Source organism: Bufo gargarizans, chromosome 5 (genome assembly GCF_014858855.1).
Source record: "Bufo gargarizans isolate SCDJY-AF-19 chromosome 5, ASM1485885v1, whole genome shotgun sequence".
Lineage (NCBI taxonomy): Eukaryota > Metazoa > Chordata > Amphibia > Anura > Bufonidae > Bufo > Bufo gargarizans.
In genome coordinates this window covers 48,875,448-48,889,250 of record NC_058084.1, presented here as the reverse complement: position 1 = coordinate 48,889,250, position 13,803 = coordinate 48,875,448, and the positions used below count along the sequence as shown (strand labels likewise).

The following is a 13,803-nucleotide window of genomic DNA, read 5'->3' as shown; positions in this document are numbered from 1 at the left end:
GAAACTGGCTCACATGCGGACCGCCCCATGTGAGGAAGACCAAGAGTCACCTCTGCTGCGGAGGATAAGTTCATCCGAGTCACCAGCCTCAGAAATCGCAGGTTAACAGCAGCTCAGATTAGAGACCAGGTCAATGCCACACAGAGTTCTAGCAGCAGACACATCTCTAGAACAACTGTTAAGAGGAGACTGTGAATCAGGCCTTCATGGTAGAATATCTGCTAGGAAACCACTGCTAAGGACAGGCAACAAGCAGAAGAGACTTGTTTGGGCTAAAGAACACAAGGAATAGACATTAGACCAGTGGAAATCTGTGCTTTGGTCTGACTAGTCCAAATTTGAGATCTTTGGTTCCAACCACCGTGTCTTTGTGCGACGCAGAAAAGGTGAACGGATGGACTCTACATGCCTGGTCTACAGGCTTACACAGAGAATGCGATCACGGATATGTATAATCCCAATCTGCTCAGCTCCTCCTGCTCTATAACATGCTGCCTGCAGTATACACTGCATTTTGCGGTGACAGGCGCTCTTTAAGCACTACCACACTGCTTCTGCAGGGAGACATGCAATCTAATGAAGGCTGAATGACGCGAGAGCTGCAACTGGAAAGAAGGATGTGCAGAAAGGACAAAATCTATAGGGTACCTGAAGACGAAGCAATGGGGGGCTCAGGAACCCAGTTCTAGCAACTACTGAGGCCCCAGTGGTCAGATATTTGTCCATCATGGAAAAAACGATTGTAGAGAATAAAAAGGGTTAAGCAAACCTCAGAACAGAAAGATCCGCTGAAACGGCAATTTATTTAAACATCAAAATGAGCTAAATAACCAGAGCACATACAACAGTCTTATAAAACGACAGGGGGATCGGTCACTTACTGAGGCTGGTAGAGGAACAGGTCAATGATGTTATCTCGGCCCTTAGGATGGTTGAAAAAGACAAAGAGCGACCAGTGGATGAGCCAGGTTCGGTGCTGAAGAGACTGGAGTGGAGAACTCACAGACTGGAAGGATCGAAAAATAAAATGCATAAGTAAAATAACATAAGTGATGTAAAACAATGTACCAAAAGGACAGATCTCCAACATGAAGCTGGGCAGGGTGTCCAATGAAGCTTCCTCAAATTAGCATCTGGTTCACCACAGAATCCTGCTGACCAGAGATGGGGCACGTGGTGCTGGCCAAATACCAAGTCACTACAGTCTTTGCTGCACTACTTTCTGCTGCCAAAATCTGGCTACTAAATTTCCAGGATGCCATCTCCAAGGAGAAAGAAGCCACTTACATTGTTATCGATTGTTTCCTTTAGCCTGGTGACTTCCTCCATCGCGGCATCCCAATTTTGCATCAGGATTTCTGAAGCCAGCTTTCCCCAAAGGGAGCTGAGGGCGTTCCTGTCTGTTGAGGGCACCTGTAACCAAAAGAGAAGAAACACAAAAGGTTAATATCCCCTGTGGGATCACTGATGACTCTTATCTGGGTGACGTTCTCAGGCTGTGGTGGTCTCCATAAGCCAACAAGTGGTTTGATTCAATGTGAAGAGTAGAGAAAAGGAAAATATAAAAATGTGTTAACTATGGAAATCCTCATCCTGGGCTCAAACATGGGCTTTCTTGGGACTGCAGAACTGCGAGTGTATGAACAGAATGTGGCAATAACCCACTGCAATCTAAGGGAAATTAACTCAATGCATCAAACTAATTGGTTTTCATTTTCACTTTTCCCACCCAGCTTACGTCCCTAACATTTTCTCTTTTCACAGCCATAGGATTGCTTTTTTTTTTTTTTTACAGGATAAGTTGTACTTTCTAATGGCACCATTTAATATTGCATACAATGTATTTAGAAGCTGGAAAAAAATAAAAAATTAATCTAAACTGAGTGGAATTGGAAAAAAAACCAAAACAGCCATAGTTCTACAGGTTTTGCATTCACGGCATGCACTGGGTGGTGAAAAAATAAATAAAAATGACGTTACCTTTATTTAGTCAGATGCCAAATTTATATTTTCTATGTTTTAATGAGTAAAATAAAAGTTGCATTGTCATATTCTGACCCTCATTACTTTGTTGATACAATGAGTAGGGATTTTTGATCAATTTTTATTAAAAATTTTTTTGCGACGCAACCAAAAAAACAAATAGCAATTTCACAATTTTTACTTTTTTTTAATACGGTATTCAACATATGGGATTAATATTACATTTTGATAGCAGTTCAGGCATTTTCATGCATCGATGCTAATGGTGTTTATATATATTCTTTTCCGTTTATTTTTATTTGTAAACTGGGGAAAGGAGGATGATGTGAAGCTTTAATTCTCCTGGTTATGTTTTTAAACTGTTTTCCAACTTCATTTTTAGCCCCCTTAGGGGCTAAAAATGGCCATGGCATCCGAGGGGTTAAATATTTGTGACTGGAGTTGTCTAGTCATGGACACTGCTGGCAGGTGTCTTATGTAGAACAGCAGTCACTGTCCAGCCAGGATGCCCACTCAGCTCCTGAGTGGGCACCATGTTTAAAATCCTGCTTTCTGCTGCATACATACGGCAGACTAAGGCCCCATGCACACTGCCGTGTTTCACAGCCGTGTGCGGGCCGAGGAACCGCGGCCTGGATCCCTCCTGAGAGCAGGAGCGCACGGCGTCACTGGTTGCTATGACGCCGTGCGCTCCCTGCTGCCGGCACAGTACAGTAATACACTGGTACGATCTATACCAGTGTATTACTGTACTGTGCCGGCAGCATGGGGCGCACGGCGTCATAGCAACCAGTGACGACGTGCGCTCCTGCTCTCAGGAGGGATCCAGGCCGCGGTTCCACGGCCCGCACACGGCTGTGAACAACGGCCGTGTGCATGGGGCCTAAGGCTACTTTCACACTTGCGTTCAGAGCGGATCCGTCTGGTGTCTGCACAGACGGATCCGCTCCTATAATGCAAACGATGGGATCCGTTCAGAACGGATCCGTCTGCATTATCTTTCAGAAAAAATTCTAAGAAGTCTAAGTTAGTCAGACGGATCCGCACAGACTTTGCATTGAAAGTCAATGGGGGACGGATCCGTTTGAAATGGCACCATATTGTGTCAACTTCAAACGGATCCGTCCCCATTGACTTACATTGTAAGTCTGGATGGATCCGTTTGGCTCCGCACGGCCAGGCGGACACCCGAACGCTGCAAGCTGCATTCGGGTGTCCGCCTGGTGAGCGGAACGGAGGTCAAACGGTGCCAGACTGAGGCATTCTGAGCGGATCTGCATCCACTCAGAATGCATTGGGGCCGTACGGATGCGTTCGGGGCCGCTTGCGAGAGCCTTCAAACGGAACTCACAAGCGGAACCCCGAACGCAAGTGTGAAAGTAGCCTAAGGGGTTAATCATATTCCAAGGCTCAATAAAAGGACCGTCATCGACTTAGAGCAGCTACCTCCAATAGGTGGCACCAGAGAGACCGTTTTCTTTCTTCTAGAGGAGAGCTCATTTGCATATTTCTTTCCCACAGAGAACCAGTACCTCCCTAGTATAGCCTACCAAAAAGTAGATACAGTTTATAGGGTTTTCTGCAGGTTCCAATATGAAAACGAGCAATTCCAGAGGCCTCAGGGCAAACAATGCATTATGAAACCGAAGCCCGTATCCTCAAAACCAAGAAAAGCTCCCACCACCCACTTTGCTCAATCTTGAGAACAGGTCTAGTTATTTTATCTAGTTCAGTTCAAGCCTTCTGAAAGCCAGGGTAACGGCGGGGTCATAAAGCTGTAATTTATACAAGGCTGAACTACACTAGGTCATTGAGAGTGTCAAATTCTAATCTCAGGGAGCACGTACAATGGGCCTTTCATGGCTTCTGTTTCTCCAGCCGTCACTTTAAATGAATCTTCACCCGGCAAACGGGTCCCAGCGCAGAAAAAGTCAGAGCAGACGCTGAAGCCGGTCTTACTTACTTACTGATTCCCAAGGGAACCCGAGTGTGTAGGCTTTCCATGCGGCCATTATACATACATCACGTATGTATCAGTCATAGGTGTCTATAATATCCCGACGTCATGCACGATTACACAAATCATATCTGGACAGATTTATCAGACACTGTCTACAAGAAAAGCTGCCTTACTTGTCACAGCACAGCTTTCATCTCGTATAGCTTGCTTGAAAGATGCCCTGTGATAGGTTGCCATGGCAACAAGTCAGTTCCATCTTTGACAGTTGATAAATCTCCCTAGTAATCCTAGCACAATACTGTCAGATAAGACAGCCGAATCACTTATAGCTCCCTATCCTCACATCAGACAATCACTAAGAGCAGCACTACCCCCACAGAATCACTAACAGCAGTCCTACCCCCATATCAGACGTGATTGCCAAGAGCAGTGTTTCCCAACCAGTGTGCCTCCAGCTGTTGCAAAACTACAACTCCCAGCATGCCCACACAACCAAAGCCTGTCCAGGCATGCTGGGAGTTGTAGTTTTGCAACAGCTGGAGGCACACTGGTTGGGAAACACTGGCCAAGAGCAGCACTACCCCCATATCAGACACGATGCCCGAGACCTGTCCTAATCCCATATCAGACATGATCAGAAAAGGCTTGTCCTGCCATTCAACAGATTATGTTCCAATCTTGCTGCAACAATCATGGAAAACAAACATTCATTGCCTATGCTTAGCTTTCACCAATGAGCACCGCAAGCCCTTTAGACTAAACACGTCCATGGGTTTACATTAGCCAGGCACAGAGACCAAAAAGAACACTGTTGGCCTGTCTATCAAGTATATGTATGTAGGGGGGGAACAACTTTGCATGCCACTGAATGGGGTCAGCTGGAGCCATTAGTTTAAGGGCTCATGCACAAAGGAATTTGGTTTCCGTGGCCATTCTGTTTTTCTGCGGCCTGTATGAGGTACCATTCACTTCAACGGGGCTGCAAAAAAAACTGGAAAGGACACTGCATTCCGTGTCCACATAGCCGTTCCACTAAAAACATAACCTATTTTTATCCTCATTACGGACAAGTATAGGACTGTTCTGTTAGGGGCTGGCCGTTCTGTAAAATGCTTCGCGGACCACAAAAACTAGATTTCTGTACTTACCATAAAATCTGTTTCTCTTCCGTTCATTGGGGGACACGGGCTTGACTTTGGGTTCAGCTGCTGCCACTAGGAGGAGACACTAAGTACAAAAGTGTGAGCTCCTCCCTCCAGCTATACCCTTCCTACAGGGACGAAGCTAAAACAGTTTGTGCAAAAGCAGCAGGAGACGCAAAAGGAAAAACAGGAAAACCAAACAACGTACAAACCAAGAATCACACAGGCCACAACGAGGCCCGTAACCAGAGAGAATGGGTGGGAGCTGTGTCCCCCCAATGAACGGAAGAGAAACAGATTTACGGTAAGTACAAAAATCTAGTTCTCTCATCCGTATCATTGGGGAACCCAGGCTTGACCATGGGACGTTACAAAGCAGTCCAAGGGGTGCGTCAAAGAAGCCATCCGTCCAGAGAACCGCAGTTTCCAAAACTCTACACCCCAGAGTAGCGTCAGAAGATGCAATGGTGTGCACTCTGTATACTTTGGAAAAGGTGTGCAAAGACAACCAGGTAGCCGCCCTGCACACCTGAAGGGCTGAAGCCCCATGATGTACTGCCTAAGAGGCCCCCACTGCCTGGGCAGAATGAGCAGTAACCCAGAAGGGTGGAGCCCGGTCACTGATGTGGTACGCTTCCACAATGGCCAAACAAATCCATTGGGAAATTGAAACTTTGGACGCAGCCAGCCCTCGTCTCTGTCCATCTTGAATGGCTAATAATGAATTTGTCCGTCGAAACGAGGACATCTAAGACAGATAGATGTGAATGGCCCGAACCAAATCCAGAGTGTGGAGCGACTGCTGACGAGGAGACGACGGGGCAGGACAAAAGGAAGGGAGAATGATCTATTCATTGAGATGGAATGCCGACACGACCTTCGGAAGGACTGGACAGGGCAAAGGACTAACTTGTCCCGATGGAGGATAAGGAAAGGTGACCGACAGGAAAGAGCCGCAAGTTCCAACACGCTACGGATGGAAGTGACTGCCACCAAAAAGGCCACACATTGTAGGACAGGAAGTGAAGGGACACCTGCTGCAAAGGCTCAAACGGAGAGGACTGGAGAGCTCTGAGCAACAGATTAAGATCCCAAGGATTCAACGGAGGCCGGTAAGGGGGCGCAGCGTATGCCACCCCCTGCAGAAAGGCCTGAACAGCAGAAAGTGATTCCGCTGAAAAAGGAATGGAAAGTGCTGAAACTCGCCCTTTGAGGGAACTGAAAACCAGCCCCAAGTCCATGCCCGACTGCAGGAAAGACCAGAGTCGTGGCAACGAGAACCGAAGTGGGAGACATCTGGTGGCTTTCGCACCAACTAAAGTAAGACTTTAGGTCGGGTGATAGATCCGGGAGGACGATTGGTTCCTAGCACAAATCATGGTCTGGACAACAGCATCCGAGAAACCCCAAGCAGTTAGTACTGGCGGCTTCAACAGCCATGCCGTTAATGTAGCGACCCTAAATTCGGATGAAAGATCAGTACCTATGACAAGAGGTCCTCCCAAAGGGGAAGATGCCAGGGTTTGTCGGCGAGGGGGGAGACTAGGGATGCGTGCCATACTCTGCGAGAGAATGACGGGCAGACCTTCGGACCTGATTTTTTTTGGAGAAGATGCGGAATGACTGGAAGAGGAGGGAAAATGTAAGGAAACGTGAACTGACTCCACAGAATCACTAGGGCATCCGACACCCGAGCCAGAGGATCCTTGGACCTCGCGACGAAGTTCTCTACCTTGAGGTTGAAAAGCAGGAGGTCATTAGATCCACATGCGGCCAACTCCATTGCTCGCAGATCTCGAGAAAGACCTGTGGATGCAGAGCCCATTCGCCGGGATAGAGTCTCTCTCAGCTCAGAAAGTCGGCAATACAGTTGTCGACACCAGGGATATGAACTTCTGACAGAACTGGAACATGGCTCTCCGCACAGGAGAGGATGAGCACTGCTTCAGACATGGCTGCTGAGCTGCGGGTGCCGCCCTGGTGATTTACATATGCGACTGCCAGTGGAGTTGTCGGATTGAACCCGAACTGGACACCTCCGGAGATGGCCCGTCCAATGAACCAGAGACGAATTCTGGAATATTGATTTGTAGGGAGCATTCCTCGTGGGACCAGGAGCCCTGCACAGAGAGATTGTCCAGAACTGCCCCCCATCCTCGGAGGCTGGCATCCGTCGGCAACACTATCCAGCGAAGGGAAGGAAGGAGCGGCCCAATGTCAGCATCAGAGACCTCAACCACCACCAAAGGTCTTGGTGTGTCGGGGCAGGGAGATGGATGAGTCGATCCAGGGAGGCCGGGGAACGGTCCCAAATTGTCAACATATGCTGCTGAAGAGCCCTGGTATGGAACTGCTCGTAGGGCACCGCTTCGAAGAGACCATGTAGCCCCGAGCCCTTATGCACTGGCGAATGGGAAAAGGCTGAGGCCGCAAAAAGGAGAGGATCTGACGACGGAGAGTGGAGAGTTTGTCCAGGGGCAAGAATATCTTGGCCCGATCGGTGTAGAACAGACAGAATATCAGCTGTTGAGATGGGTGAAGACATGACTCAGGGTGTCCCAGACAATGCGTAGGCTGTCCGCCAGTAGTATGGAATGACTGATCCTTGATCAGGATATGATCCAAGTACGGAATCGCCACTATCCCCCTGGCATGAAGCAGAGCCATGACTGAGGCCAGAAGCTTGGTAAAGACCCTGGGAAACATGGAGGTAAGCATCCTTGATGGCTATTGAGGACAGGTACTCCCCCGGGTCCATGAATGCAATGACCGATCGCAGTAACTCCATCTGGAAACGGCAGAGCTGAAGCAAGCGGTTGAGGGCTTTGAGGTCTAGGATGCCGCAGAAGGGTGAGGATAGCCTGAAAAAAGTAATGGGCGGCAAAAAAAAAAAAAAATAAAAACTAAGGCGAGGGTGGGGACGGGAACTCCAGTTTGTAACCCTCCGAGATGACTTCTCGTACCCAGGCATCCGAGATATGAGCTAGCCAGAAGAGGACTTGGGGGTATAGGGCTTGGAGACCTACCTGCAAAGGGGAGGGAGGGCAAGGTCCTGTTTAGAAGCACTATCCGCCGCCCAGCAAGATAGCGACAGGGATACAGCAAATAGCCATCAAAAGGGCTGAAGAGCGGACCAAAAGCCTGTCTGCATCCAGAGAGGACTCACAGATGTAAGAGCTGGCGTGGGAAGGTTGCTGTGCAATATCCTAAAGTTCCACCGAGGAGTCCCTCGAGGCTAGGCCCTGATGTAGCTTGACTGCCCTTGCTGACCCATGTAGATGCAAAAAACAGGACGTAGGGCAGTGCCAGTTGCTTCAAAGGCAGATTTGGCAACAGATTCCAATTTCTTATCCCTAGAGTCCAAGAAAGAAGCCCCATCCGCCATAGGCAAGGTGGTATTCTTAGTCAGGTGGGTCAACAACAGGAGAGGAGGACCACTTCTTGTCAAATCCTCTGAAAAGGGATAAGATGTCTAAGCGTTTCGGCAAAGCAAAACGCCTGTCAGGGAAGTTCCATTTCTTGGAAAGGGAGGAATCAAACTCCGGGTGGTTGAGGAAAACTTTCGGCGAGCAACAGGATTTCCTGAAGAAAAAACTAGAACCAGCAGATGAGGGCGTAGGGTCCTCAACCTGTAAGATTCTATAACCGCTGCAATGAGATTGTCTACCATAGTGGACAGTTTGGAAGACTGTTCCTCCGGTGAGACAGTCCGGGTTTGACAACTTATCCTCAGAAGACGCCCCTTCTAATGAGGATGCGTCAAAGAGAGACTCCCTGGGAGATAGAGGAAATGGGGGACGGAGACTCCCTTGGAGTAGCAGAGGGGTCCCCAGAGTCTGACTGGTCACGCGACCAAACACCCCAGCATTTCCACAATGGCCCTGTTGGACTGGGAAACATCCTGGGGGAGGTGTCTGCGACAGAAAGTATCTCCTTTAAGTATCACTCTTTACTACAGCCATTTTATTAATGAAGCAGGTAGCTCAGGATGTACAGCCCTGCTTTAAAAAAAAAAAAATATCCCGCTGCACCCATGGCTGGACGTGAGATTACACCAGGTAACCCGATTACCCCCAGTCTCTGTATATTTGGGTGCGCTCGTTTCCTAAGGTTCATGCGAGCTCTTTGGCCCGGCTCCATGTCATTACAGTTGGCTCTGCAGACTAACCTTTCAGGCGAGGATATGGTAGAATAGTTTCAATATCTGGATTTTTACAGGGGTTACCTAAAGTTTCCATTTGCTGGGGGAATGGCACATTCACGTCCCTGGCCAGCAACAATAAATGGACTGTGCTGAGCCTCGAACAAGACATTAAATCTTCATTCTCAGAATTCACTCCCAGCATTAACAAATGATATGAATAAGCAGCTCTTTGCAGGGGCCGGTAATGAAACCACGGCTCTGCTTTTATGAAGCTCATTTAAGCTGTTTACATTTCCCCAGTAAATGACTCTTTCCCTCTTAAATCCCTCGTAATATTCCAGTGGAGGCAGATGGAAGGGGCTGATAAGGAGGCAGGGCGGGACATTACTGACGATTACCTTCAATTTGCCAGGCTGCTTTTCAACATTTGAATTTTCTGCTGGAGATTTAGATCACAATCGCTGATGGGGTGCGCCCCTCGTCCTCTCCAATAGGGCCGTGTGGACAGGGGTCTTTCACTGCGGTTTACTGCAGCAAAATGTTTCACTGTAATTAAAAGTGTTGGCCCCGTGGAGGACATGACCACTGATGGGGTCCAACACCACTGTTACCACCACCAGTTCCCTGTGTGAATGGACAGTAATGTGCGTACGTGACCACTGCTCCATTCACTTCTATGGGAGTGCAGAGTACAGCACTCGGCGGCAGTCACATATGTGCATTACTGCTCCAATCACACAGGACCTGGGGACCCCCATTCTTGTGGTCTGTAGATGGGTGATAAAAGCTGTTCATGATCCAATTATAAAAATAGGCAGCAAAAGAAGCCAAAACAGCAAGTGTAAATATAGCCTTAGAAACACGACCGCCTCCCATGCCAAGATAACTGCCAGGGGAAGACAGTCAACGGCTCTTCCTCCTGACCCAGCCTTACATGGCCCAAGTATGCCAGTACGTCCTCACGCGCTCATGCTGGGAGTGCGCCGTGACATCATTAGGCTCAGCGCAGGTCCTTTTTAATCAAGAGAGGAGCAACTGCTTCTGCACATGCAAGTGGATGAGGTGAGTATTTTTTTAAATTTTTTTGTTAGAGCAAAACATTACATCTGGGGGCCATTACTAATTCTTGGGGCCACTAGGGAAGACATTATTAATTCTGGGGGCCACTATGGGAGACATTACTACTGCTGGGGGACATTATGTGTACTGAGGGCACTGCAGGGGTTGGGATTATATATATTTATATATTCCGTTCGTCATGGCCATTAGAAAAAGGCAGAAAACGGATGCACAAATGGTTGAAAAACTGACAGTGCGTCTATTTTTTCTTTCCCCGCCACGGTGTGCATGTAGCCTAAGCGTGCAGAGACTAAAGAGCCAACAATGGACAGAAATCACATTACATCTACCAGTCAACAGGTTCTCAGCAATTCATCGCTAGAACCAGGGTGGTCTGTGCGGAGTGAAAAGTTGACCACACAGACCAACGCCCATTAGTCTATAGGAGAGCTAGGTGACCTGCAAGCCCAGTGGTCCCCACACCTCACATACCCAGAGCAGCTGCCATCTTCTCCTTTATCACTAGATGTGTAAACAAGAGGGGGCACAGGACACCAATCTAGTGATCATGGGAGGCCCACCGGTCGGACCCCCATCTAAAGTTTAGGCCAAAATCGATATGAACGTTTACTACAGTTAAGAGATTCATACAGATCAATTTCTTCACCAAACCATTCTTCAGCAGCGAGGGGGATGTTCCCACTGCTCAAGAGCCCCCCCCCCCTTAATTGACGGGGCCTGACATTTTGCCAGTCCCTGGCGCCCGGCAGTGTAGCGGCACGTGCACAGTCACTGCTCTGGCAGCAGCAGTGGAGCCTCTGACAGGGCCAGGCAAGATGAACTCACTTTTTTCTACCCTTTTAATAGTTTATTGATCCAGAAATGGCTACATTTAACCCAACAGTGACTGACCACAATGCTTTATGTACATTCAGAGGAACCAACAACTTAAATACGTGCAGGCTTACCAACACCCTGAAGAAGTACAGGTACTCGGCGGCTCCGGAGTAGTTTCCGCATTCGTACTGGAACTTGGCGTATCTGTAGAGCGTGTCCAGGTACTCCTGTCTGAACTGAAGAGAGGGGGTTACATACTGGACACTGCAAAATGTCTCCCTCCTACAACACCCAAAAAAATAGACAAAGGTATATTCCTTACCCCATGTTTATCAGCAAGGTGGTCAAAAAGCATCCGTCCATCCCTGAAAAAGTAAAAAAAATAATAAAGGCAGTTTAGTCACAAGTAACGAATCTAGTAAATATCAACTCGTTAGGGAAAGCCATTCACTTTATGACTGGTGCATGTCTGATTTCTAGAACGGCCGCGGATCCAGAAAATTAAGCACCGCGGAGCGCCGTATATCACTGATATTGTAGCACGTTCTGTATTGCGGTTTTTCACGCAGCTCTGGCTCCATCCAGGAGAATGGCGCTTGCGTGAAAAATGAAAAGCTTTCAGATGCAATGTGGTTTTCACTAATGGTTTCTAGGAGATGCAGATTGGTATTCTTTAGTTTTTCTTCAGGCGTGTAAAAAAAACGCATCCAGCCAAGATACAATAGACAGAAAAACGCACAACACAACTGGAGCCAAAACCATTAAAAAAAAATTAAATAAAAATTAGCTTTTTCTGATGGGGTATCCAAGCATTTACTAAAACGGACATGTCAGAAAACCCACAAAGCCCCCAAATGCAACTTTTCCTAATGTCCATTACCAGAATGATTCTTCATGAATCCTACAAGAGAGACAATATTGTGCTGCATCGGTCGGTGCATCCACACACACAGGTGCAACAACCATGCTGCATCGAACACCACCCCTCACTGTCAGCACAGCGCCCTTACATCTACAGCGTGAACCCATATGCCAAGTCCTAAAAACAAGACTTCATAGGACGTAACCCCCCCCTCATTGCCTTCTCAGAGCCAACTTGTGAATTCCTTTCGGTTTGCTCACCTGGGATTTCCCGCCATCCCTAATTAACTTTAGCAAGCACTAAAAGCCTGCAATCTCATTAGCGGACTTTACAAGGTGACGTCCAGCAGCTCTTACGGTTTTCAAGGAGATCTCGATGCCTCGGAGCAGATGACTTGCACTTTGTAATACACTTCCCTGCAGCAGGGCCACCACTTACCGTCCTTACAGTAATTCTCACAGTTAGGACTCTTTCACACGAGCGGATGCCGTGCAGGTAATTCGCTGCGTGAAAGACCGCCAAGCCCCGCACCGGACACCGGAGACATGGAGCAGTAACATGATTGATAATGCTCTGCGCTTCTCTGATCAGTGAGATAAAGTTGTCACCGTGATTTTGTAGTAAAAAAATCACAGAGAGGCAAAGAGCATTATCAGTCATGTTACTGCTCCGGGTCTCTGCGGTCCGGAACGGGGCTTGGCTCTTTCCGCTCTTGTGAAAGAGACCTTAGGCTAAACTATGCCAGCAGCACAGCATGAAAAAGCCAGGTTCTACCAAGACTTCTCCACAATATTCTAGATATTCCCTAAATACGACATATAGCCTCCCAGTACCTGAAACGACTGGTACAGGAAAGTATGGGGTCCTGGTGACTGCGCTGATGTATAGAATCATATGGACCGTACTGTGTGACCTGCACCTATAGGACGTTTATGGGATATAGTGTCGATGTGCCATAAATGTCCAAATGGGAATAACACTTTCAAACCCATCAGTCACATTAGAAGTGAATGGGGCTGAGCTGCAATACCAAGCACGGCCACTATACAACATACGGAGCTGTGCTTGGTAATCTGTGAGGAGGCTGCGGCGCTACTGCAACAGCCGATACCTTCAGAAACACTTGGGAAAACCCTTTAATTGTATATTGCTAGGACAGGAATCAGCAACATCCAGCACTCCAGCTGTTCTGAATCTACAACTCCCAGAATCCTGTTTTCACTTCCATGGGAGTTACAAGAACAGCCAAGTACCTGCGCATGCTGGGAGTTGTAGTTTCACAGCAGCTGGAGTGCTGAAGGTTGCTGATCCGTGTGCTAGGATATGACATCAATGTCCCATAGGAGCTGGTCTCAGAGATGGAACCCGCATGTCTCTCCAGAACGGGGCACAGTGTGCTCTCCATTACTGCTATAGACGAGCGAGCACACCATGGATACACGCCCACCTCTCCACTCACTGCTATGGGACTGCCGGATATAGCACAGCCAGTGGTCAGCTATTTCCAGAGCTCCCATACTTGAGAATAGAGGGTAGCTGTGCAGCCATGCATATATAAATCAAGGTGCCCTGTTCTGGACACCGATGACCATATTCTGAATACTAGAATGGGTGACGTGTAGAAGCTTAGCGTCTTGTCTTCCTCTAACATTAAGTATAATACAGGAGAACCATTCCAACTGCCTGGAGAAGAGAGAACCTTTAATTGCAGGAGGAAGGGAGGGGGGGGGGGTACATAATAAAGTGTGTATGTGGTCTGCACATTGCACAATGTCTACAACACCCCGTGTTATTAAGCCGCTGAATGCTGCAGGCT

The 13,803-nt window shown here is 47.9% G+C and overlaps 1 protein-coding gene across 1 annotated transcript in view; it reads right to left on the bottom strand.

Moving 5' to 3' along the window:
* The window catches only part of EIF3E (eukaryotic translation initiation factor 3 subunit E), a 45,435-nt gene that overhangs the window by 21,920 nt on the left and 9,712 nt on the right, over window positions 1-13,803 (bottom strand). Inside the window, exons 4-7 of the mRNA XM_044293306.1 lie at window positions 11,448-11,490; window positions 11,257-11,361; window positions 1,288-1,413; window positions 882-1,006 (exon numbers count right to left, since the gene is read on the bottom strand). Coding sequence (XP_044149241.1) covers window positions 882-1,006; window positions 1,288-1,413; window positions 11,257-11,361; window positions 11,448-11,490 — 399 coding nt within the window. The remainder of the gene's footprint in view (window positions 1-881; window positions 1,007-1,287; window positions 1,414-11,256; window positions 11,362-11,447; window positions 11,491-13,803) is intronic.